At 43.0% G+C, this 27,073-nt stretch overlaps 1 protein-coding gene across 4 annotated transcripts; it reads right to left on the reverse strand.

The window, feature by feature from the left end:
- Nucleotides 1-626: 626 nt before the first annotated feature.
- On the reverse strand, nucleotides 627-26,580 carry DNAJC7 (DnaJ heat shock protein family (Hsp40) member C7). Of its 4 annotated transcripts, XM_031468771.2 has the most exons (16): nucleotides 26,079-26,186; nucleotides 18,382-18,579; nucleotides 15,651-15,739; nucleotides 14,809-14,933; nucleotides 14,296-14,409; nucleotides 13,602-13,676; nucleotides 9,971-10,089; nucleotides 9,123-9,276; nucleotides 8,434-8,598; nucleotides 7,361-7,452; nucleotides 5,015-5,083; nucleotides 4,286-4,359; nucleotides 3,751-3,897; nucleotides 3,419-3,571; nucleotides 1,423-1,485; nucleotides 627-965 (listed from the first exon to the last, which is right to left on the reverse strand). In XM_031468771.2, the coding sequence occupies exons 4-16, from the start codon at nucleotides 14,881-14,883 to the stop codon at nucleotides 928-930; spliced, it is 1,338 nt and encodes a 445-aa protein (XP_031324631.1). In that variant the 5' UTR covers nucleotides 14,884-14,933; nucleotides 15,651-15,739; nucleotides 18,382-18,579; nucleotides 26,079-26,186; the 3' UTR covers nucleotides 627-927. The 4 variants fall into 4 exon arrangements, with proteins under 4 accessions (XP_031324631.1, XP_031324629.2, XP_064351784.1 ...); XM_031468769.2 differs by lacking the exon at nucleotides 18,382-18,579 and having other exon boundaries at nucleotides 26,079-26,315; XM_064495714.1 differs by lacking the exons at nucleotides 18,382-18,579; nucleotides 26,079-26,186 and adding an exon at nucleotides 22,087-22,130.
- Between the last annotated feature and the right edge of the window lie 493 nt (nucleotides 26,581-27,073).

Genomic DNA, 27,073 nt, shown 5'->3' on the forward strand with positions numbered 1-27,073 from the left:
AAGCCTCAAGTGTCTCTGCCTGGAACTCCTGAGGTCATTCACCACAAACACAAAGCTTGATCTGAATAGCATGACATATGCCACTGCTTCCTGGCCCAGCTTGCCTCCCATGCAGAAAGGGACACCAGTGGAAGAGGCAAGGGGCATTTGCTAAGAGTAGTGTTTCCAACTAAGTAAGCCGGTGTCAGTGCCCAGATCCCTGGGCCCCAGGGGCTGCCTGTCCCACTTGGAAAGCGTCCAAAGGTCTGGGAGGCAGGATTTTGTCCTCAGCTTCATCTCTCTCAAGCAGTGGGAACTGTGGGAACCTGTCTAAACCTCTGAGTTAGCCCAGCCTGACACGTGGGACCCACACATGCCCTGTTAGCTTGGACACATGCAGCTTCCAGTGATTTCTGGTGGCCCCTACTGTAAAATAAGTGTGTTCTCTGAACTCTCTGCCCCATGACTGGCATCAGGCTGGGCCTGGGAGCATCCCCAGGGCCTGCTCAGCACTCAAAAGCTAAACAGGCTGGGGGAGCCAACCAGCCCCAGGTGCCCACACCCATCACGGGGTGTCAGCTACATGCTGGGGGCTCAGCTCTGGCCCACTGACTCTGGAGTGACACAAAGCAGCTGCCAGAGCAAAGTGCCAGAAAGGGTCAAAACATTTTATTCTCTTAATTTTTTTTTCTTTTTTAATAAAGTTAAACAGTAAAACAAGAATTCACAAGCTGCCCGTCCACCCGCTGCCTCCCTCCCCTACCCGCAGTCTTCAGCGCTGGCTCCCTTTCCTTCACCCCACTCACACAGACACAGGGTATCCAACTGAGAAAATGAAACTGCTCTAAGTATGTGGAGACATGATGATGGGAGGAGGTGAACTGTGTCCACATTCGAGGTTAAACTGAGCAAGTCTGCATTTTCTGGGTTCTGGATGGTTTCCTTTCATTAGCCAAATTGAAAAAAGAAATTCCCTGGACCAGATGCTGTAGGGAAAAGAAGGGCTTGTTAGCTGGCTCTCTAAGTTTTCTAGGGACGATCACTTTACCCTGATTATGGAAAGTCTTCAAGGGCTACTTCCAACTCAAACAGAAAAACCTCTAATGGTACCATATAGGCTGGTGGGCCCTTGGCTGTAGAAGGAAGCACGTGAGCAGGCTGTATTTGTGTAGTTCTAACACCTTCACTCTTGCAGAGCAGCTCTGGTACTAGGCAGCCTGGAGACGCCTCCCTAACACTGTGCAGATGTGGCACTAATGTTCCCAAGGCCAGGTGTGCCTGGAAACCTCCCCGTCTCCATCCCCAGCAGCACCTGAGTGGACAGATGTCCTGCTAGACGAGAATTCTGCTGCTTCCACTCATGGGCCCCTCTGACTCCCAAAGTGCTGCCTAACTGGGGAGTCACTGTATTGGCTTATGGTCTGGGAACTAAGGCACACTCACCTTCAAAGCTGAAGCCCCCAGGACCGCCAAAGAAAGCCTTGAAGATATTGTTTGCATCAAAATCTGTGGAGCAAAGTGAGAAGCAGAGAAGGCAGAAAAAGGTGAAAAAATCAGAAGTGTATGAAGAACTTATCAGTGAATATAGGTCTCCTAAGCTTTCCCAGATAGTTATCACGTCCTTCCTTCCCACAAACTTCACAGACGACGGGTGATCCCAACTCCTAGGATGTGTTCTCCTCTTTCCAAGCCTGGTCCCAAAGGAAAGCTTTCTTTGCCTCAACCCACTTCGCTGGGCCGCCTTCTCAACAACTGGAAATGCCATTTGCACTTTATGACATGACTTTCTCCACACTCTGTCTCCCTGTAATGCTGGGGCTGCTATTGAAAAGGCTAAAATTTATCACTTAAATGCTACCAAGACTGTAGGTAAGAATAAGACTTATGGTTTACTGCATCTGTTTGATGCCATGCTCTGTCTACACTGTATCCCAGAAAAAAAGCCATGGTTTATTAAGCATCTTCCAGGTGCCAATCATGGTGCTGGGTACTCTGCATACATTGTATCATTCCCACTTTATACTCAACAAAACCTAAGCAGGGAGCTCAAGTAACTTGCCCAAGATCCCGTGACCAGTGAAAGCAACAGAACCAAACATTCCAACTCCTGTCTGCCTCCAGCGCCGCAGGTCTCATGTCCCCAGCCCAGCCTACCTCCCAAGCTGCATAGAAGGATTTATCTGCACCAGCCGATCCCATAGGCACATGGTGTCAAAAAGTGAATTCTTTGCCTGTGGGTCTGCTCATCTTCCTGGGTCTCCTAGTTCAGTGAATGGCCCTAGCGAGTCAGCTATGCCAAAGCCTCTCAGCTTAGTCCTTTCCCTCTTGCAACACATTCAGCAACCAACTCCTGCTGATTCTAAAACTATCTCCCAATTATGCCTGCCCATCCTCTCCTAGTTACTGTGTCTTCCCTCCTCTCTTCACCCTTTCCAAACCAGCTCTCCCCAATGCCATCGCAAATATATTTCTAGAGCCTAAATTTGGTCCGTAGCTCCCCTACTTAACTCCCTTCAACAGCTATTTATAGCTCTTCTCAACTGCTGGGCAGAGCAATGTTTATTACTGGTAAACCTAGGTTTTTAAAACACACACGTACATCCCCTGAACTGGAGAGGTCAGAATTATCTATATAGCATCATCAATCTTATTTTAAATTCCAACAGATTTTCTCAGTGGAAGAGAAAAGGCAGGCATTAGAGGCAGTGGTCTGAGAACTGTGCATAGTTCGGGGCTTCTTTTATTTCCAACTGAGCTCACAGCAAGCAATGCTCACAGCTGTGCTTCATGTCACTCTAAATCTTCTGGGGAAACTGAAGCCTGTGAGGGCTTACAGGAATGTCTGAGATGCATAAATAATCACTCAGCAAACACTTTGCAGTGGGAGAAAAAAGAACTTCCAGCCAAAAGGAAAACCTTCTATTCCTTCCTCTAGCCACTAAGGCCTGCCAAGGTCTGACCCAGCAACTGTGTGGCCCTCACCACCCCGTGCCTGGAGCACCCTCTTTCCTCCTAGCCTGTGCCCCTTGTAACTCCTCAAAGGTGCTATGCTTTCCTGCACATCCAAGCCCTTGTTAGCACGTGCCTCCTTGGCCCCCACTCTGCACCCTGGGCACCTGCTATGCTTAATTGCCCTCGTTGGACTCTGTATCTATTAGACCATGGGTCAGATTTGGCCTGTGGGCTAGAGTTTGCAAACCCCTGGACTGCGGGTTCCTGGAGGTCAGGGAACCTGTCTGATTCATGTTTGTTATTTTCTGCACCTATCACAGTACCTCACATTTCAAGGCACTCATCAAGGTGCACTCTACAAATTGCTGTACATCATACACTGGCTGATCACGTAAAACTCCTTGTGGAGTGTCTTTAGAAAAAAAAATGCCAACATTTCACAGCTGTCGGATTCACCCCAGGCTGCCACTACTTGCTGCCAACTCACCACCCATGTTCATGCCCTCTTCATCCAGGTCCTGTCCACTGTCATAGCGAGTCTTTTTCTTGGGGTCAGAGAGAATGGTAAAAGCTTCTCCGACTTCTTTGAACTTTTTCTCCTCTTCCTTCTGAACTTCAGCACTAGCTCCACTGTGCCGATCTAGAGGGAGTACAGGAAGAATTCTGTCTCAAGAAAACCTTACATCTGATTTCAGAATTTGGTACTTCCCCAAATTTGGAAGGTACAGAACTTAGCAACACCTTATTCCAGCTGAAGAGCCTCTCTGAGGCCTTCACACTAGACTGAGCTTGGCAGCTCTACCTGGCTTATCTCCCCACCTGGATGGTGCATCAAGGCCCGTTTCCGATAAGCTTTCTTGATCTCGTCCTCAGAGGCATTCTTGTCTACTCCAAGAATCTTGTAGTAATCTTTCCTCTTACTCTTCTTCAGTTCCATCTGTGCATTTTTTAGGAGCTGTTTGTGTTCTAGAGGAAGATATCTAGTGTCAATGAACAAGTCTGATTCTGGCTTCCCCTACCAGGTCCCAGCCCTGAAGCCCTGAAGTTAGAAGCCTTGTTAACCGTATCAGGGGCTTTTATGGTGTTTTCTTCTGGAGGTTAAAAAAAAATCTACTCATACTTAGGCTCTTCACATCAGCCTCATCACACAGAAGAAGTGAAAGTGACAGGGAGGATGAAGGACCAGAAAACAGGTGCCTTGTCACACACTCGAGATCTCTGTTCACTTCTTCCTGGCTGGTGATCAAATAAGCTCCAGGTACATCCCTGAACCAAACTACTCCTGTGTCTAGTTTTAGGACTTACAAGTCAGACCACACGGTTCCCTGAGAAACATGCTCTCAAACTTCGTTACCTTTTGTTTTCTCCGTCTGATATACTTTTTCATAGTCCCGTACTGCTTCTTCATACTGTTCTGTGTCCATGTAACTGAGAAGGAAATACAGGTGGTACAGTGACATAAACACCAACGGCTTCAGTATCACTCCAGGGGAAGAAGCATGGCTCAAGCAAGAGACACACTTTTGGTTGAGATGCTTCATGAAACAGGAGTCCTTAAGCTAGCAGTGACAAAAATTAACCTCCAGTTTCTCAGGAAAAAAGAAACAGGTCTCATGCCACTTGCACCTAACCAGCAAAGCGATACTCTGCTCTGAGTAGAAAGCAATCAAAGGGAGAAAAAGCTCCTTCTGATTTCACTCAGAGCCATCGAGAGGCATCTGGACTGCCTTAGGAGAGACGATGTGAAGGCACCTACTTGATTACTTGTGATTACAACACAGGAGAAAAATTATGAAGTTAGATCAATGGATACGGAAGAGCTTTGAAAGCCAGAGTGCAATCAACATGCTGGGCTAGCTCCAACCCAGAAGAGAAGTGGGATCAGTGAGCCACTAGAAGGATCAAGTTCAAGGCGGTGGCTGCTGGCAAATGCTTTCATTAAGACTAATCAATCTGAGAGATGTGGGTTAGTGAGACAGAAAAGGAGATTCTAAACAGAGGCTTGCTCCTATTTCCATAGCACAGAAGAGAGAGGTCCCGGCCCAAGAAGAGAGGAAACCAGTGTGACAGGCTGATCGCCAACCTTTTAAGTGTCTCTTCCACAGAAGTAAAGTGGCATTTTCCTGATAGTATCACTGGCTCCAAGACTGGCCTACAGATTAAACAGACTGTGGTAGCGGTTCCAGAGACAAGCCACCATCAGCTGGGGATGGGAAACGACCACAAAGTGCAGCCAGCCCCTGCACAACAGAATTCAGTTTACTACGCTGCTGCTACACAAGCCCACCTTTGCAAACGTCACAGAGCCCCACCAGGCTTAGAGGCCAGGGCAAGGCGAGTGTTACTGATACGGCTGGCAAAAGAGAAGCCCAACATTATAGGTATCTCTGCTTTTCTGGCCACATCTTGATTTATGACTTTAAAAAATGGTGGCAAATCAATGCTGCATATACAGAGCACAAGTGCTACTCTAGGAGCGCAGAGAACCCATTTACAGGATGGAATATAACATAAACAGAAGTAAAACTGATGGCTATGGGTGTAGAATGATCTGACAACCAACCAACCTCGATGGACCTCCAGGCCTTTACAATTAATGTATCAAACAAGCCTGTATTACAGTGATTTGCATTTTTATCTCACACTTTTAAAATTCAAGAACACCCTTACATTAAAATAATTTTTTTAAATTGAAGAAGTAGAAAAGTAAGTAGAGCTTTAGAGAAAATGGGAAACTCCAGTCCATGATGAGAGATGTAGCAAAAGTCTGGCCCCTCCCCACCTTTCGGGGTAAGCTGAGGCAGACTAGGGCAGCAGTCAGCCTCTGGTAAGGCTTTGGCTTGAACTAATCTCCAGGACGTCTTGCCAATCCCAGGTGCTTGAGTGGCCTGTTGCCAAGTCCTCAGCCAACTGTGCCAAACAGTGCATGCTGTCCCCTGTGGCAGGATCTCATGGCAGAGCCACTCAGAGGACAGTTCTGTTTCAGCCACAAAGATAAGTAGTTGTCTGATCAAAGCAATTCATGATTATTGTTTATTGCACACACATGAAAAATATAATACTCCAACGCATTACCCTCCTAACAAATGAAGGATTTTTTGTTTTCTCCCCACTCCGTTTAAACACTGCTGTGTTCCAATAAGCTGATATAGTATCATGTATCTAGCCACCACGTCCCCACTAGACATTCAGGTGATTCTTTTTTGTTATTAAAGATAACACCGCAGTAAACACATACAGCATTTTGTGTCTGTTAATATAAGCCTTTAGCTGGGTCAAAGGGTACTCTTTTGTCTTCTAAAGCTTCCGTGTTTGTCTGCAAGTGGTTTGCAAAGAGATGACTGACAGCTGGTCTCAAAGAATCTGTAGTATCATTCTACATAGTTTCTGTTTGACAGACTTAGTCATCTACGTAGAAATTCACTTGAAAAAAATAAAAGCACTAGACACGGGTAGTTTTCCTACTTTTTTAAAAACATGGATAATTTTGGGAAAACTAAATGGGAGGTGGACTATGCTCTGGACCACTGATGAGACTAGGGAGCTGAAGGAACTACGGGCTCATCAGGTGTCACCATAGCACCTGCTCTTTGGCTGTAAGGTTTCCCGACAAGGAATGGAATGGGTGCTGGAGAACCGGTATCATACTTTAGGAACTTTAAAGACAAGATGTTCTTCTTTGTCTGGGAAATAATCTGAAATAAGAAAAAATGCATTTTGGAGAGAGGTCTTTCCTAGCCCTTGCTAAGGTTCCTGTCTGGAGAAAAGTGGTAGGTTCAAGAGTAAGATGAACAAGTGCGCTGGGGAGCACCTGACTCGGAAAGCAAATCTGAGCACTAGATCTAGGCAGGCATGTCCTGGCTCATGCATCACCTGTCAGACAAGGATACTTCAAAAGGGGCTTCCTCATACTGCTGGGAGGCTGAGCCAGATTAAATCTCTTCCTACCGTAAGACTGTCTTCCCTAAACCAGAAAAACAGGATAAGCACAACTCTCAACTATCTCCAAGAGATACTTTTACTTTTTCCTCTTCCAAGCACCATATATTCATTCAACAAAACACTAAGTGAGTACCTACTGTGTGCCAAGCACTGTGCCAAGTTAGAGCAAAAGTGTACAATACAAAATAAAATCTCCAAAGGAAATGGATTTAAACTTTAACAAATGGAATTTGGGTCAGGCATCAGAGGAAACTTACTGACCGTGAGGGCCGTAAGACACAGGCATGGGAGACTGAGGGAGCTTGTGCAATCTCCTCCGCTGGAGGTCTATAAAGATAGCCTAGGGCTGGAACAATCCCACCTAGAGGCAGGGGGAAGGACCAAATGACCTCACAACATCCCTGGGTCTGCTCCATCATCTATAATGCAATTCCCCTGGTAGGCCAGCAGCAACTCCCTCTTCCCCCCACCTACAAGAGGCACTTACCACTGAGCTCTTCTCAAGTAGGCTTTTATGTAAGTGTCATCGAGCTTCACTGCATTTGTGCAGTCTTCTATTGCATCATCTAGTTTCCTAAGCTTCAGGAGAGAGAGAGCAGTCATACTTCACATCTTGGGTGATTGAGGGAGCCCAGAAGCTGTGGGCATGGCTTCAAAATTCTGAGAGGATGAGTCATGCTGGACCCCTAACTACCACACTCATTCTTAGTCCTGGGAAAGCCAGTATCTCCAAATTCAAAACTGACTTATTTTCTAGTTTTTTTTGGGGGGGGGGTTAATTAGGTTTATTTATTTATTTAGTGGAGGTATTGGGGACTGGACCCAGGATCGCCTGCATGTTAAGCATGCACTCTTCTACTGAGCTATACCCTTTCCTCTATTTTCTAATGATGGAAGCCAGGCACACTTATTTGCAAAAATAAACTACCTCTACCATTCCAGGTTAGTGCCTAACCAAGACATGGAAGTAGTAAGGGTGGTTCTTATCCTCTGTTCTTCTAGAGGCCAACTAGAGGGATCAGAATTATTGTGACTTTTTTTTAACTACTATGGCTCTGCAAGAGCAAGGAGCCTATTCTTGTTTCTTATGGTTGTGGAGGACAGCAGTGGGCACTCAGGACATTTTCAACTGAGCGTGGTGACCATGAGTTATGCTGGAGACAGAAACTAAGTTTGCCTCATACTCTAATTTCCTCCAAATCACTCCTTAAAAAAAAAACAAAAACAAACAAACAAACAAAAAAAACACGCACATAGGCAAAAAGTAGCAATACTTAAAATGCTTTAAAAATTGTCCCAAAGCCTCTAGCCATTCTCTTACTGGAAGAAAGGATCTTGAGGAAGAACAGGTGGGAATGTCCTTCCAAATTGTCCCTCAAGTGCCCCTAAATTGCAGAGAAAAATAAAAGCTTGTCTCTCAGAGGGAAGTTCCTAAAAAGCTGAAATATCAACTGTTTCTCTTCTCATCTGGTTTACTCTCACTGGGCAAATTTCCCAAGACCTCTTTGTTGTCCCTTAAACATATCTCCATAGGCCCCAAGACCCAGACCAAGTGCTTACCTTGGAATTAACCGTACCCCGATTACAGTAGAGTTTAGCATTTGTTTTTATATTGTTGGGGTCTATCCTCAGGGCTTCTGTGTACAGTTCATATGCTAGCTTGTAATTTCCTTCTTTAAATGCTTTATTCCCATCTTCTTTCTTTGCTTTAAGTGCTTTGGCATTCTACAGAGAAAAGCAGGCAGAGGTCAGTTCACATCCAGAAAGCCTCAGACAACTACACAGAGAGGCCAAAGTCTATTTTCAACTTCTTAGATCCCAGTAGTTTAGCATCACATAGCCCCTACCCTGCCCAACCCCACCACCTGGGCTATTTGTTGCTCGCTGGTGCTTCCTACAGAGTGGACAGGGGAAACCAAGACTTACAAAGGAATACCAATGAGACTTATGTTACCCAAGGTTTACCTTCACTCCCCAGGATAAGCATTACTATCTTTTCTTCACTGAAGGAAGGAAAAAATAAAAAACACACTCAGATGTTAAAGGATCTGACTCTACGTGATCACAGTTACCGTTAGGCATATAAAAATTGTCCTGAAATAATTTCTAATGAAAGGACCAAACATCCTGACAAAGCGGGAAGAAGTGCTATCGCATTCCTTGTGATTCCAAAACCTTCCACCCTAACTCTCTTTAAGGCTCAAAAAAGCAGCTTTCTTTCCTTCCCAGATCTGGCACCTAGAACTTACTCTGCAAGCAACGCAGGCCTTCTCGTGGTCAGGAGCCATCCTGAGAGCCTGTACAAAAAACTGAACCGCCTTCTCAATACAATCTTCATAATAAAGGCAAAGACCTCGTACATACAGAGCATCTGCATTGGTGGAATCCATTCGTAAAATGTCACTGCAACAGCCAGAAAGGGGCACATTCAGCTATGGTTTGAATCTCCCCACCATTACTATCATTTAGCCAGTTTTTTTCTTGACCACGTGCCTAATATGGAAAGTATCCAAAGGAAGACAGATTTCTAAGAGCTCTTCCCAGCCCATCCCTGAATAAATCACTTTTATTTATTTTTACACACTTCTTGTGCCATGCAATCTTTATTAGAATAGGGGTTGGTAAATACAGCCCACAGGGCCAAATCCTACCTGCTGCTGGTTTTTGTAAATAAAGTGTTATTGAAACTCAACCATCCCGTTCATTTATCTATAATCTATGGCTGCTTTTACACTATAGTGACAGAGTTGAATTACTGTTAATGGGGACCATATGGCCCGTAAAGCCCAAAATTTTGTATCCAGCCCTTTATAGTTTGCAAACCCCTTGGGTACAGAGAAAACAATACTTAAAAAACAAAAAACAAAAAATTCATGTATCTGTTCCTTCACATACAGCTCAAGTACCTACTGTATTACTGTATGTACCCTTGGGTTTTGGACCTGGTCTAACCTTTGGCTTTAAGTCCCAAGAAAGTCTGATCACCCTGGATGGCCTACCTACAGGACTATGTGGCAACTCCTGTTGTAGAGAGCTGCCAGACAGCATTCGTCCAGTGGTATCCAGAATTTAATGAAGAACTAGCCTGACTTCATACCTGGCCACAGACTGTGCTTCTGGATAACGACCCAGCATTGCTAAACATTCTGCTTTGAGGATTTTGAAGCGATGGCAGGCAGGGGCAAATTCTAGGGCACGGTCCATGCAGAAAACAACCTAAGTGGGAAAAAAAGAAAGCAAATAAGGGTTTTTGTTTTTTTTTCTTGCTGCTCTAGGTACCAATTTTTTTTTTTAAATTGAAGTACAGCTGATTTAAAAGCAAATAAAGTTCTTTATCCTGGTCTTCGCTTTAGTCTGGTCACAGGCAACAGGCAGATTGAAAGTAATATCAGAGTTTAAGACTATACCTAATTCATTTGATTAAACCACTGAAATGAAACCAGCTGATCCAGATAATAATGACAGCAAACACTTCATGAATACTTTATACATTAATCTATTTAATGCTTATAACAATTTTATTAAGTAGGTAGTATCACTACCCTTATTTTACTGATAAGAAAACTAGAGATTAAGTAACTTGTTCAAGGTCACCAAAGCCAGCAAGTGGTAGAAACAGGATTCGATATTGTTCAATTCAATCTAAGACTCCAGAGCCCATAACCTTAATCACAATGGTAAGGTGCCTCCACAGGGAATCACACCAATAGTGAATGTGATCAAAACTCACATTCTTCTAGTACAAATACTATCATTTTCTACTTTGCATAATCCATCATGCTAAGCCTAGTAAGACAAGGAATACCAAAAAGAACCCAATAAAGAATCACTGCTCCCAATATTACTGAAATTGCTCACAGTTCCCTCCTACCCATGAAGCTCATGTCTCACTGAGTACCTTGGTAATCACTCTTCCATTTCCATTTCAGTATAAAAATATACCAATAAAATAGTTCATTTTCAATGGTCCCAAACTATATAAACCAAAAAGCAAGTCACACACACACATACACACACATGGCTGGGATTATTTCAATCTTTCAGCTTCATAAAGGCTCTCCATATATTCCTGTTTTTTCTGAGTTGTTCTCTGAACTTTCACTTTTGGTTTATCTGCTATCCCTCGGAGATTCTTCCTGAACCATATTCTCCTCCAAGAATAACAGACCCAACTTCAAAATCTGGAGTTAAGGGACACCCGTTCCTTCTTGAGAATCTAGCCATGGGGATTAGGAAGAGATGAAGTCTGAAAACTTGGAAGCAGAAATAACTCAAAGTTCATCCACAGAAGACTAGTTAGGTAATGTAGACATTCATATGATGGAATCCTATGTGGATCTAAAATGGAATGAAGACACTCTCCATACACTAATATGAAAAACTTGTAAGGCCTATTGAGTGAAAAAGCACAAGGTATAGAACTTTGTATAGTGTATTACCTTTCATGCAAAAAGAAAATTAAGCATCCACATTTGTATATGCTTATTTATGTAGAACAAAACTGTGGCAGGAAATGGAAGAAATGAGGACAGTGGTTACCCTAGGGGGCAGAGAGAAGACAAGTTTAGGGAAGCACTTATCACTATTTGTTTATACTTATTAGCTTTTGAGGCAAGAATAGCACCTATTCAAAATTTAAATTTAAAATTTAAGAATATGGGGAAGCAGGTTAACACCACGAAGTGTTGCACTGGGAAGACCTTCCACAATATCAAGATTAGTGGTGGGGACGCCTCTCCTTTAATGGCACAGGTTACTGCCCTGGAAGTTCTAGAGCAATATGAAAATTCAGGTGTTGTGTAGGGTAGCCATGGTGCTAACTTTTCCCCCCAGTTAGAAAGAAAAGTAATTGGGTGGTGAGCAGTCAGTTAAAATGTCAGCAGCCACACCCTGCTGCCTTCACAAGGTTCTGTATGGAGATGGTTCGGCTCATGGTGGGGAGTGTCAGTTGGAACCTTAGTGCTTCACTTCCCGCCCCCCACCTCCCCATGACTATGGACAGCTGCAGGCAAAGAAGATCTTTGTTTCCTCCAAGTTCATCTGTTTCCCTTGCCAGGATCATAATTCTTCATTTGTGACATCACCATGTACTACAGTGGGGAGGGGCTGGGATGTCACAAACAGAGGATTCAGTCACAAACTGGGGATTCTGGCTCCAGAATGGGCAAGAAAGAAAAGAAATCCAAAAGACCACCTTTCAAGACAAAGCTTTTGCCTATGTAAACCTCAGAAAACGTGACAGGACACAGAAGTGCTTTTCAAACACACATACATAAAAACAAAGCAAAACAAAACTTATGAATCACACTACAAAGCCACTGTGGTTATTAAAACCAATGGACAGAGGAGGGATGCTAATAAGTTAATGCTGGGACTCTACATAAGCTAATCAGATATATTTATTACCAAATAAAAGACCATTACAGTATGGGACCTAAGAATGATACTTAACTGTACCCTCTTATCAAACATTTGAGTATCTGCTACAGAAAGCACTGAGCAAATTCCCACATACGAAGTGACAACTCCATTCCTTGACTGATACACTTATTTTAAGTGATCCTGAAAACTGATCCTTATCAGTGGGCCAGTGACACCCCCTTTTGAAACTCTAGTGAAAGCTACTTCCTACTTCCCAGTACCATCTAAAGAAGGGAATCAGGAATTACACAGACGAGGAGTAACCACTACAAAGATCTAGAAAGATATATGGAACTTTTATACCTTTCCCATGTTTCACACAGGCCAATCCCTTTGGCACGTACATTTCCCACGTACTATCGCACAGCTCCATAGAGGACAGTAGTGTGCTTTTGTAGCAAGGCCTAATGTCAAAACGGTAGTGATGAAAGGTTATGTACACTATCCAAAAATGTAAAAGAGGTCTCTTTCTTTTTTTGATTTATCGCTCCATCCAGTTCACACAAAGCAGGAGTTAAAGCTAATTCTCATTATTCTAATAAAAACAGGTTAGCCAAATCTAACATTTAATTCCAACTGGCTTTTTCCTTCTACTACTACTACTAACCCCACACTTTGAGGCTACCACCTTGTATCAGAAACAGGAACTAACTCAAATAACAAACTTGTATTTGTTTTTCATTATAAAGTGAAATATAATTAAGAAAAAAAGCACCTTAGCAAAAAAAAAAAAATTAATGCTGTTGATGATGTGGAGCAACAGGAATGCTCGTTCATTGATGGTGGGAATACAAAATGATACAGCCACTGTGGGAGACGGTTCAGTCGTTTCTTGCAAAATGTAACATACTTTTACCATACAATCAAGCAATTGCACTTCTTGGTGTTAACCTCAAAGAGTTCAAATTTATGTCCACACAAAAACCTGCAAGTGGATGTTTACAGCAGCTTTATAATTACCCAAAACTTGATTTTAACAAATGTACCTCTGGTGGGGGAACGCTGATAATGGGGGAGGCCATGCATGTGTGAGGCAGGGGACATATGGGAAATCTACCTCCCTCTCAATTTTGCTGTGAAACTAAAACTATTTAGAAAACAAAAACAAAACCAAATAAAAGTCTTAAAAAAAAAAAGTAAAAGAAAAAGTCAAAGCCAAATAAAAGTGATAATTTACTATTCTAGCTCTTCTGTACCACACTATTCTTCTAATCATTTCAAACACACACACACACACACACACACACACACACACACGGAACTTTGTGAGAAAGGACAGATGAAATTTCCTCATAGCTGTACTTTACCTTCCGAAAATCCCGCTTCTCAAAATCCGTTTCTGCTATTTTCTCATATTCTATGACTGCATTAGCATTCTTGAACTATACCAGAAAATCAGATAAGAGAAAGTTTTAATGAAGTTGTAGATTCAACAACCACAAAAACCAACAAGGCCTTGTGAATTTGCTGTATCAAAAAAATCAGAGCCACAGACTTTTCACACATCAAGTTGGTGAAGATGTAGCTGAGACTCCTTAGCAGAAATCAACCTTCACCCTCAATTTGAACTTAAAGTCAGAAACATACAAGTCACAACTCGATATACAAAGTAAAAGGCACCGTTAGGGGTTGAGCAGAAGTTCTGAGATTCTCACTAAAACTCATCCAGGAGTAAATTGGGTATATGTAAAGATGGAACTAAATTTGAACTAAATCTGAATTTACTCAACATTTTTAACCTCACTCAAATCAGTTCTTTGACACATCTGCTCATCTCAGAAACCCTCCAGTTTTTGCAGATTTCCAAAGCTGTAAATCATATTCAAAACTCCTTTTACAGATAAGGAAGCTGAGTTTCAGAGAGACTATGAGACTTGCATACAGTCACCCAGGTGTGACTGACGGTAGAAGTGAGACAAGATCTCAGTTCTGACTCTCAAGTCCCTATTCCTCTCAAATATACCACAGACTCTTTCAATACAGCCAGGACCAGACCCATACCTCCTGCTGTGCCTGAGCATTTTTGTGATCCAGCTCTAGGGCCCTCTGGAAACTACGACATGCTGCCATGGCATTCCCTAGAGATAGGTGGCATTTGCCTTCTCTTAGATGTCCCTAGAGGAAACACAAAGAGGGAAGAAAAGGAGCATGATTGGCCAAGCAGAGAGAAATCAACAACAGCAACAAATACCCACACAAAACCAGCAAAGGATGCAAATGGCCAGAGCAGCAGTTCTCAACCAGGGGTGATTCTGTCCTCCATGGGACACTTAGCAATGTTAGAGATAATTTTGGTTGTCACAACTGGGAAGGGAGGGGGTGCTACTCCAATCTAATGGTTAAAGGCCAGGGATGCTGCTAAAAATGTCCTACAATACATAGGACAGCCCCCTGCAATAAAGAAGTATCTGGCCCACAAAGTTAACTGTGTCAAGATTGAGAAACCTTGGGCTAGAAGCACTCAACTACAGCAACTCAATGCACCCCTCCGCCTCCAAGAGCCCCATCACATACCCGGACAAAACTGTCATCCAACCTCACTGACTGCTGTGCGTCTCCAAGAGCTTCCCGGAACCTTCCAAGCATCATCAAAGTGGCTGCTCGATTCCCATAATAGCTAGCATTTTTAGGACATTTATCTACAGGAAAGGCAGAATAATGTAAAAGTTTAGCATGGGTCACCACTTCAAAACCACAGGGGCCAACTCCCTCAGAACTATATCAAAGCACTCAAACGTTAATAGGAATGATGACATACTCTCTGTAAAAGGCCATGGCCAAATGTTTGACTACTTGCACAAATGGACAGGAGCAATGGTGCAACCAATTTAAAGAGAAAAGTTATTTAAAAATAACTCATACTCAGCTTTAAGGTGCACTGATTATCTTTTGAGGGGTCAGCATATTTATCTTCTTAATGATTTGTGTTTTATGTAATAAGATATGAAAATGAATTTGCATTTGTTGAGTTAGGGGTAGGGAGCCTGTAAGCGAGTTAGGTGAGAAAAATGCTGACACAGGATTAAAATATGCTGGCAGATCATGAGCACGGAGGTAGCTAAAATTTGTTAATATCTACAGACTATTTTCTAAGACAGTAAGTGAAGTGGCGATGACTGAGATGCATTTACATGGGTATCTTTTTGCCGCATTATCTGGAATTTCTGGAATTGCCTTTAACTTGCCAAATGAAGAACCACCTGCTTGAGCTAGAAAAAGTTATCGCTCATGAGGTCATTAAGCCCAAAAGAGTTCACACAGTAAGTTATTAACCCACTAAGCAAAAAGATACTTCTTACAAAGGAGCTAATTATAATAGTATTTGGCAAATTATTTTCCAGCATATTACTTCTCACCTATGGCTTTTGTATAATAGTTATAAGCTTCATTGTAATCTTTCTTGGCATAGTATGCATTTCCTTGTTCCTTGAAAGACTCTGCTTCTCTGAAAAGGAAAGAGAAAGAGAAAGAGAAAGTTACCATACCTAGGGAATAACCTCTGTAATCTCATGGGAGCAATCTCTGGTCTAGAGCTCCCGTATACTGAGCTGAAAGTTAATGTGATACCTGAAGGGATTTATAGATTTGTTCGATGGGCTGATGGACCAAAAGGAAGTGCTAATGAAAGAATCCACATTCTTCAGATGCTATTTTTTGTCACTTAGATACATTCAAACTAAATCACGAAACTTCTCTCATGTTGCCTGACTTTCCTCACTTCTCCCACCTGTGGTCATTCCCCATAGGATAGGCACATTTAGACATTCTCTCACAGAGACGGAATTTTTGTATTTATTTTCTTTCCACTGTGTCACAACTTCAGCCTCTTTAGCAAACTTACAAAAAAAAAAATCAGTTAAAGGTAATTCCATTCAAGGGCAATTGATTTCTCAACATGAAATGAGTCATATTCTTGGAGTTTTAATGATTTATTCTCTTGAAAACTGGGTACTGCATTTGTCACTGGAAGGACAAGCACAGCAGAAGCAGGTGGCAAAGGTGTTAAAAGCACAGCACACTGGTGTTTAAGACAGAGGATGGAGCTGAGTGACAGCAGAGACAAGAACTTAGATGACAGGGACATACAAGATACAGGTTGCCAGTGCCATGCTCTAAGAAGTACCCATCTACTGGTGCTTTCTCTGCCCATCACATCTATGTGGATACTTGTTGCCCCCTCTACCATCCTTCTAGTACCCTGTATAACCACCAAATGGGTAATATCAAGAATTATTTTTTTTTGCCCTACCCCAAAATTCATTTTTTGAAGCTATGCCATGAGACAAACTGTACTTTCCAAAAGGAACAATGTTATATAATTGGGAATTATATTGCTGAACAAGGAACTAGAATCAAATCAGGTATGACCAACAATGTCTTAAAGAACAACAAGCTTATATAACCTCTATCAAAGATACCCCCAAATCAGTCTAACGACCAATTTGAGTGAAAAAGATGAATCCTTTACCCAAATGATTACTGCAACAAAATTAAGTATCTGAGTACTTCTGTTTTAAGGAATAATCTTTCTTTTTCTGTCCTCTACACATGCTAAAAAGAACCTAGTTCAAGGGCTGCATGGAGTGGGGACAAAGGTGCACAGTTCCTAACTTTGGTGATGGTCTAGGAATTTACAGCTTGATTCCATGGATACTGGCACTGGGGAAATTTGTGATGTTATTTACTTAATGTATTTTAAACTACAAACTGGCAAAGCTGCCCTCCTTTTCTTAAGGCAAGCTCCCTTTCCATTCTTCTCCATCACTGTCCTGGCAAGCTCTACTAACATGAAAAGTCTGCTGGCAGAAAGGAGAAGGAAGATAGGAATGACCTATAAATGTTGACAGATTTGAATAATTTTATACCAACTATCATAATGTTGTAAAGAGACCCTCTGCTATTAAAAGTTCTCAAGAAGGAAAAAAAATTCTCAAGAATCCCCCAACTGCAAGACTTATAAGACCAAGTGCAATCTTTCTACAAGGTGAACACCATCTTGTAACCCTAAATTAAGCCAAGCACTATAAAAACTATGAAGAACCTACCCTTTAAGAGGAGAGATGCCAGAAGATTTAAAGAAAGGGCTTCCTCAACCTGGATGTCAAAGGCTGAGTCAAACCACAATGAAGAAACAGAGGAGTAAGTTCAAAGGAAACATTAGGTCCAAATTGTACCCAAGAAAATCAAGTCTTCTCTTCAGTCGGCTAGTGACCAAGACCACACAAATCCTTGAGGAAAACCGAAGGCATCGAGGCACCTGGACAGATGTTGTGCCAGCAATATAAAGCTTGTTAGTCAAGGTAAAACATTCTGTAGAGCTACAGAAAGGTACACTATCTTATCATGTGCCTGTTTTTCAAAGAGGAAATTAAGGCTTAAAGGTTAAAAACTCGCCTGAGATCAGGATGTCGACCCATACCTGTGAGATCCCAGAGCTGCACACTGTCTACTAAGTTAAGCTCCACCTCTAAGGCTCACCTCTATTTTCTAAGACTTTAAGAATTAATCTGTACTGCTAACAACAGAATCCGGCAATGAATATGAACTTCTTTCAACTAAGACACAAAATAGCTCCAGGGTATAAATTCCAACTCCAGAACCACATTCTGGATTTAATCAAGCCAAATGGCATTCCTAACAATCAGTCTTAGAGAGAGCAGGGCTCCTTTCTCTTTAAGATCCAAGACCTAGTGAACTGGACTTTGCCTCCCCCAAGAAATGCATTTCATTTTAGTAAATGGTGAGTAGATTCCATTCTAGAGCAAACAAAGCGAGTAATGTAGAGTCAGCCCACAGCAGAAAGAACAAGAAGAATTGTGTTGTGACAAGTTACCATGTTTTTAACTTCACACTGCACAGCATCAGGCCAGAATTAGCTATTCCCACACAACTGCCTCATGAAAAGGACTTATTTTCATAGAAACATGGTTGATTAACAGCTGCCTAAACAATAGGCACTTAGTGCTTTTAGACTGAATGCTTTTTTTTTTTTTTTTTGCCTCCAGGTCCAATGCCCAAAGTGGAGTCCCTCCTTCATTTTCAACCTCCCCACCAAATACACGACAAGCTTTAACCAATGGGCCTGACCCTGCGAGACCAGCCGAGGAAAGAGTGGATCTTTGGAATCCAGCATGGCAGCAGCAAGAACTGAACAAGGCTGCATCAGGAACAATTCCAGGGTCAAATCCATTCAAGTCCTGCCTGGGAGTCTGAGAAAGGGCTGAAGCTTGTTCAAGTTGCCTTTACAGCAAAGGGAGTGAAGGATGAGATGTCAAAGGCGTGGGACTGGAAAAGAAGGAGAAGAGCTGGTTAACACTGGAGTTGAGGGCAATCTGGCAGTGGCATCTGTCACTCCACTCACTGCTAGGGTCAATTCATTTAAGAACCAAGTGAGGTTACAACATGTATCTAAAACACATCAGTACTGAGAAAGGAAGAATTAGGATTAATTGGATTCTCCTGGACCAGTTGAAAAAGGAAAGCATTCCAAAAGGAACTAAATTAAACTACAGATTATTTTCTATGGCCACAAAAAAAATTCAGACTAGACCCTGAAATATAATACCCCATCAAAACATAGACTTGGCTGTAACTGACCTGATGGTGCTATTAACAGGTACACTGTACCTCTAGGACATTTTCAAAATTTCAGAACACTTGCAAAGATCTTCACAACCTTCTGAAGTTATGATGGTAATATCACGTGTCCTCCAACAGAGGAACATTAGTGAGGCACCCAAGATAGCTGCACAGGTTTCCTCACCCCATGTTTTTTCCACTAGATTCTGTTAATAGTAAGGTTTTTAGATTAAAACCAATTTATCTAGTTCTCCACCCAAATCTTGCATAACTCCAAGCAGAATAAGCTTCCCCTCTCTGATTCACCAAGAGATGGTGGGAATGACTCTACCTCCACCTTTCTAGTCCTTTCACCTTAATAGCCAGCAACAAATTCTTGTGAAAACAGCTACTGAACAGTTTTCCAAAAACTCTGCCCTCTTTGTATGTATGATGGGAGGGTCATTATACATACATCATGTCCCACAATAGGATCAGCGCTAGAGGGCCAGGCCGGCCTTCCCTCTGACAGACGTAGGTAAGGAGAGCACATCCTCTTGCTCTGCTTTGCTATTTTAAAATGTATTTATTTTTCAGAAATAATCTCATCAATTACAAAGCTGCAGTATGAAAGCCTGCTCTTCTAACATTACATGTGTGTTAAAACTCTGCATATCCTCTGATCAAGCAGTTTTATTCTCTCTCCCAATTTGGCATTCGTTCATCACAGATGCTAATTACACCAACAAATGCTGCCTAGGGACTCATTTGGTATCACACAGGTCTCAGCAGGGCTCAGCATCATGTGATCAAATCAGACAACTCGGGCTTATGATCTCTAGCCAACTCTGCACATTTACAGCTCAGCTAAATTGAAAACACATTAAAACACCATGAGTGACATCGCAACATGCCCCAAATTAGATGCTCTACATAAAAACTTCCATTTTTCTCTTAAATACTTTCAAGTTGAATATTTAGGCAGTATCTTTGCCTTAGGGCAACTAGTCTATCTTCTAGCAATTAAAGAGGTATTTAGAAACTTTAGTCAGCTTTCACTAATGCAGGATTCACTGGGGGGTAGTTTTTTAATACATCTCAACATGACTGGGTTCCCTCTGGAATTACTTCACAAACATATTTGTAAAATACCATTTTTAGATTTATTCTACCTCAGTGCATGAAAAATAAAGACTAACATGGTTTCATCTTTCTACATTTTCAACCTAGGAAATACTAATTAGATTTCTGAATGACCAGGGGAAAAAAAAAACAGTGGTTTTATTTCAAGCATTTGGCTAGAATAATGTATTTTTAATAAAGCTCAGCTCTTCCAATAGCCATTAATAATAGTTTAAATCAAAACAGATGTAGCAGTTTGAATGAGGTCTTCTCCCCGCTTTTTCTTTGCATTTTCTTGATGTATTTTGCTACTCCAGAAGTGGGAGAAAAATCTAGCTTTGCTAAAATTACAACGCAGGACTAAATGATTTCTTCTGTTAGAGTAGATGAGTGTTTGGGGCCTCGGATGTGGAGACTTTTTATTGGCAGGAAGAACCTTAGAGAAAGATATCTTTCCTTTTTCTACTCTCAGGCTTTTAATAATAATACTTCATACTGCCAATGAGTATTCTTTATACATTCCTATTATATTTACTATTCCAAAACGTCACCCTTACTCTCTTGTATTCAGTCAAATTTACTAGCTGCTTGTTGATCTAGAAATGTCCTCCACCCTTCAGAATTTACGGGATCTTTGCCAGTCTTAGAGTAGAAATTCCTTCCTCCTTCCCACAGTCCGAAACCACTTGTCCCCAAAGGCATGTCATAGGGCCTGTTTCATGTTGTACTCTCTCTGACCTTCATGAGAGTAAAGTAAAAGGAACCCAGGAGCCTTTTATTCCATCTTACCAAATGCATACTATTCTGTTTCTTTCTTTTTTATCCTCCAACCAATCTAACAATTTAAGTTTCACATGACCTGGAACAATTCCACAGATAGTGTGCTTGTTAAATGCAAGGTGCTATATGCTTAGCACAAATAAAGGCTTCATAATGGTCCACAGGAAACGGAGGGTGGGCTCTATCCAGCTGCTACCTGTTGGTAACGGTGGGCTACTCAGCTTCCTTTACCCAATTTTCTATAGAACAGACAGCTGCTTTCATTTAAAAGCCCAATTAAAACACCTGCCCTCTCTGCAAAAAGAGGAGATGAAGATGAAGAAAATACATCAGTTCAAATTGTTCTCTGCTGGGACATTCAGGGGGAAGCCTCAATGGAGGCAGAGCCAGAAGAGACGAAGAGGTGCCAAGCGGAGTCACGGATACCAACTGCACAAGGCAGTAGCACTCTCTGCTGCTCGAGTAGGGAAGGACACCAGGCATCACACTGGAGTTGGCTGTCTTATTCAGTGGGGGAAAAAAAAGCAAGCAACCAATCAGTCCAGATGAAAATTCCAGCATTGCAGGCAGGAGGATATTCACACGGAAATACTGGCTTCAACTATTAAAAACTTACACTAACTTAATTTACACTTGAGTGGGAGATGGTACAATCTGTGGCATCTACCTAACCTTCATTTACCCCTGGGGAGAGGAGACCCAACCATAAAGTTGCTTCTGAGAAATAAGCTTCTCAGAGGCCACTCTGAGGACACAAGTCACTGGCTTTTCAGCATTAGCCATAGGCTTGTTTTCATAATATGTCCCCAAACCCACCATTTTCTATCCCTTGGTTTCTTATTCTGTGACAACTCCCACTATGCTCATGGGGACACCAGCACTCATCAAAAATCTAAAATTGAGGAACTGTAGTTAAGAAAAAGGCTGCTTTCTGAGTTGGGTTTTTTTTTTTTTGGCGGCGGGGACCAGAGTCAGGAGTTTACTATCAACTGTTATTTTGCTTCTGAAGTTCTCCTGGTTCCCCAGTTCACCAGGGGGTCGACATCTCAGAGCAAACTGCCTGAGGAAGAACTCTCAGGACAGAAATTCGAACAATAAAGAGAGGGTCCTGCTTGTGTCACACACCATCCCCCAAGAGCTTAATATTAAATTACAATCAGAAGAGATAGTTGACACTTACATTTCACAATCTGTCTTCCCCACACAAAGTCATGCACCGACAGAATATTAGATCTCAGAATCAGACTTTAAAATTCAAATATCCCTCCTCATGTTACCATTCTCTCATGTTCCTGTTCTTACTGCTGAAATTCAGACAGTTTAAAAGAATACCTGGAACGACCTCTAAGTAACTTCCACATCACTCAGCACTGCAGAAAGGGAGAACATTAGTGGAGTAAGGGAGAAATGGGCTCTCAGAGGGACTTTGCATCAGACCACAAGGCACCTAGGCAGCCGCCGACCACTGTTCTCCAATCTTCTAAAGTCCTAGAGAAAGAAAGCAAAGGCAAGTGCCCAGTACTCAGCTTTTAAAAACTTGAAATACTAGCTTCAATAACTAAACCAATCCCTGATTGGCTGGAATGTACAATAAGGCTGGGCTTTAAGCCAATCAGAGTTCTGGTCGTTGGAAATGAACTAGACACTAGAGAAACTGCCATTTCATTCAAACTGCTCAATTTACCTGGCTTTGGTTAATACGTGGATGTGTACTAAAGCAGCAAGGAACAGAGAGATCCTTTCTCTGTACTCTACTTTTGCTCCAGCAATGATTACTTAATAATTTTTCCCCTTGTTACTGTCAGGGTTCAATCAATTAATTTGCTGGTATTCAAGACTGTATTCCTAGGTTTATCCCTTCCTTAATCATGATGTTTTTTGTCCCACGTCCCATTTCTTCATCTCTGAGCCAACACTTAAAGTACACCAAAATGAAAATGAAAATGAAACCTGAGAGCAGTGTTTATCACTGACTTGGGTTCAAGATCAAAAATAAATTCCCATTCAGCTTGCAGGCTTTCTCTAGCTGCCTGCCCTGGAACTTCAAGAGAAAGTTTAGGAAAATGACACAACATTGTAAACTGACTATAACTCAATTTAAAAAAAAAAGAGAGAAAGTTTAGGGGGTCAAATGCCTAAGAATTTGAAACAGGGTGGGGAAGAAGAGGGGAGGAAAGGCATCCATACCCACAAGCTCTTCAGTTAAGACCACAAACTCCAAAATGTCCTGAGAAGCTGTATTAAACGGAACTACAGCAGACCCTGGGATATGGATTCAGGGTTCAGTGCTTCCCACCAAGAATACAGACAGAGAAATAAAAGGCAAAATCCACAAAGAGTTTACAATACCTAAGGACTAAGAAAGGGTCTAATAATAATTGTTCTTACTTGCGTCCATCAGGAAAACAGATACTGAGAAGTTAAGACTATCAGCTCAAGGCATCAGGTAAGGATGTTCTGGCTCCTAAGTTGATGGCTCAGGTTGGTTTACAGCTCACTGTCCAGTCATGCCAGGTATATATGCTGAGCCACAGAAGTGCTTCCTCTACTGATGAGCAACTTGAAACCCTTCGATTTTACCATCATAAAGACCACCTACGAAGACCAAACTGTTCCCGAACCCAGGAAATGGGACCAGAGAGCCTGCACTCAAGACAGGCATTCATGTATTAGGCAAAGCAATCAGCAACTTCCCAGGAAAATGTAAGGCCTTAAACAAGCTGTAATGTAAAAACCTCTGAAATTTAGCTCTCTGGCTCCCCAAGCAGTTTTATCTATTCTGGTGAGCAAAGAGAAATAATAATATTCATGTACAGAAGAACCCTGATCTATTTTGGAGTGCCAACCGATACATCTTTTATTTTAGCCTCTCAGCTGCTATGAGGGAAAAAGAACTTTGTCAGAGTGAAAGGCAAAAAAACTGAAGTCCACTTCTTTCTCTCTAGAGATGCCTTGAAAGCTCCTCTCATTTTGCCCCCAGTGGGACTGTAATAGTTCAGCAGCAGCAGCAGCAGCAGCAGCAGCAGCAGCAGGATGCCTGCCTTTGCGCCAAGATGCAAGGAAGGACTCCTTGCTTGCCTTCACAAAAACAACCCAAGAGACCCATCAACTCCCGTGTCCCCAAGTGAACTGGTAGCAGCACTGTAACGAGAGACACAAACTTAGCCAAATGACTAACCAAGTCAGATAGTAAAGGGCAAATATGCCTATCCCTGCCCTCTGCTGGGGCTACACTGGAGGATTCCGGAATATCTGAAAAATGTATAACCACCTTCCTCCAAAACTTCTAAATCACCACCCAATTTTCAGCATTGGAAAGCTACACATAAACAAGGCTTTTTCTTATTAACAGAGCCCAATGTTTACCTTCCTAAGGACGCCTTATATGGCAGGAAGTCAAACTGTGACTTTTTTTTATTTCACTATATTTTCTTTTTGATTTGTTCACATAACTACTACATAATAAGCATTTGTTTAATGATGTCTAAAAGAAACCTATATAAATATATTTAGTATATAAGTATTTTATAAGATGGATTTTTCATAGTTAAATTTGTAGGTTTTTTTCTCCTTAGTGGTAGATAAAACAACCATGCATTTTACAATCAATGACATCATAAATTCCATGAAATAAGGCAATTAACGTAAGTCAATATCCTCCCTTGAATATTCTGTTATACTGCTACTAAATATCATGTTTTTGTGTGACTGTGTGATGTGCTCACCTGTTTTATGTTTTTTATGACAGAATATCCTCTAAGGCTGTGAGGTTTTTTTTAAGGAAAAGGATTTACTTTATATAGGGGCTCTGAAATGAAACTCAAATTAGGGACAGTCCCTATGTCAGAGATTTATACCGAGTAGAGTGAGTTTATTTCAAATTACAAATAGCCCCGGTCCCTATTTATAGCACAAAGAACCACTTGCACTCCTTCCAAACACAGGTAAAGTAAATCCTTACAACTAATTTAGGCTCTGTCTGCATTGGGAGGAGTTTTACTTCCCATTTTGCAGTTCCTTAATAATGCTGATGATGCTTACTTCTATATACCTGGACAGAACTAGTTTGTGAAAACTCAAAACTAAGAACAGATTTTGACTCTGGTTTCTTGCCTTCTCTGATATCCCAGGACCTACTACACTTTGTCAGCCAATGGCAAGAACGTGGGACACTAGCTGCAGTAACTACCCTTAAGCTTGACAACTATTATTTCTGCACCCACTGAGTACCTCGTTTCAAACTCGGATGGTAAACAAAAACAAGAACAAAAACAAACCCTCAGGATCCTGATTTTAGATCTCATGAACTAATCACCACCTCAAATCACCCAGACTGAAGCCACAGTGGGCTTGGTATAAAGACATGAAATACGTGGGATGGAGACTGAGGGAACTGTAGTCAATTAACCTGCAGTTGATACAGAAAGGGCTGCAAACTTCCAGAACCGTTTCGTTAATTCGCTTCAGGATTAGGACAAGTATGACTACCTACAACTGTGTTCCAATCCCACTTCCAATAACCTGCCTTAGCTGTAGCCAGAATCCAGAGTGTTCTCGAAAACCACTCACTCAGCAGCTCCCTTGGCTAGTCCAGACTGGCAATCTCGAGCCACTGCGGCTGCCCAGCAGCGTCAACAACGCCCAAGCAGCTGTCCTCCTCCTTGCTGCTTAACTTAAACAGTCCTGGGGAAAATGAGGATCTTAGGAAGGATGGAAGGAGAGCGTCTGACGTATAGAGCACAAGACAAGCCCCTCACCCTTCTTTCTCTATCATCTTCGACTTCTGGGGTAACCGGGGGAGGGGGGACATGACCAGGTCAATAATGAAAACATAACAATCACCTCAGATTCAGACTAATGCCCGCTGGGGTATAATGATGGAGAAAAAGGGGTGAGGAGAGCAAGGGCTTTGGAGACGCAAAGTGCTAACAGACAACACTGTACAGAAGTTAACAAGAGAAGGAGGGGGTCGGGGGCGATGTAAGAAGCCGTCATCATCGCCGCGCCGCCTCCCCCACCCCGCAACAGGCCTCCGAGATCCCCTCAGAGACCCGGCCTCTACAATAAGGACGACCTTCCTCTCTGCTGGTGAACAAGGCAGTGCCTCAGCTCCACAGTCAGGCGGAAGCGGCAGGGGAGGGCCGACCTCCGAGAGCGCCCCTTCAGGGGGTCCATCCGGACTCGATCTCAGCTGGTGTGTGTTGGGGGGGGGGGGGCTCGGAGGGCGGGGCATCCCCTCAACAGGGCTGCACAACAGCAAGAACAGCGTTCCCGGAGCCACAGAGCTGAAGCTCGCCCCTTCTCCCACCCTGCTACTCAGTTACCTCTTCGCTTCCTCGTCGTCCAGCAGCTGTGGCTCGGTCGCCGCCATTACCACATCGCACTCCGCGGCAGCCGCCATCTTACCGCCGGGACCAGAGAGCCGGGTGGGAGGCCGGCCGCGAAGAGCACTTCCGGTCGGAGCATCGAGCAGTTCGGCGGCACTGCGCCCAGAGGGGCTCCCTCGGGCCCGCCTACCAGCGAGAGGCTCTGCTTGAGGCCAGAGCGGCCTCCCGGCCCCGGAGGTCCACAGAGGTCTCAGTGCCGGGGCGGGGGCCCAGGGACGGTTCCTGTGCGTAGGGGGCGCCACTTTACCCGTGGGTCGAAAGGAGGGGTGTAGGAGGGTGTCGCCGCTCTAGTCTTTGGCTTGCCTCAGTATTTTGAGAGCCTCGTTGCCATAACAACTTTCAAATCCTAAAAAGTCTCCTGTGAGGCTCAGGGGAGGGTGAGTTGGCCAGAGACTCGATGACCCAGGACTCTAGAGGGGAAGAGCTCCCCCACTGCTACCTTCCCGACCTTGGAGTGTGTCTACAGCTTCCTCCCACGAAAGGCAAGAAGAGACACTTTAAGTCCAGTTTCCCCAGCATTCATCGGCACCTGGAAGCCCTGCCCAACCAAGCCAGGGGAACGCAGGGCGTCTTCACACTGTACCTTTCATCCCCTCTGGATCTCCAAGCACCATCTGGTTCATCACCCTAATGACGCTGACCCTTTTATGAGACTGCTTTCATGTCAGCCGCCCGGGAGTGCCATCTCAGCATTAAGCCTAGGAAGGGTGGCACGGGGCCCCAGACCCTGCCCTGAAGTTTATAAGGCAGCTCGCAGGGTGAGGTCCCTGCTCCATAGTGTCCCCAATGCTGCCAACCCTCATATAAACTCCCTGCTCAGCACGCTTGTCTTGCAGAATGTAGTCTGCATTGGGAACTCAGGAGAGGGCAAGGACACAGCCTAATCATCTTCGTTGTATTTCCGTTCACCTGAACAAATCATATTTGTGGAT

The sequence above is a fragment of the Camelus dromedarius genome, chromosome 16, assembly GCF_036321535.1.
Source record: "Camelus dromedarius isolate mCamDro1 chromosome 16, mCamDro1.pat, whole genome shotgun sequence".
Taxonomy (NCBI): domain Eukaryota; kingdom Metazoa; phylum Chordata; class Mammalia; order Artiodactyla; family Camelidae; genus Camelus; species Camelus dromedarius.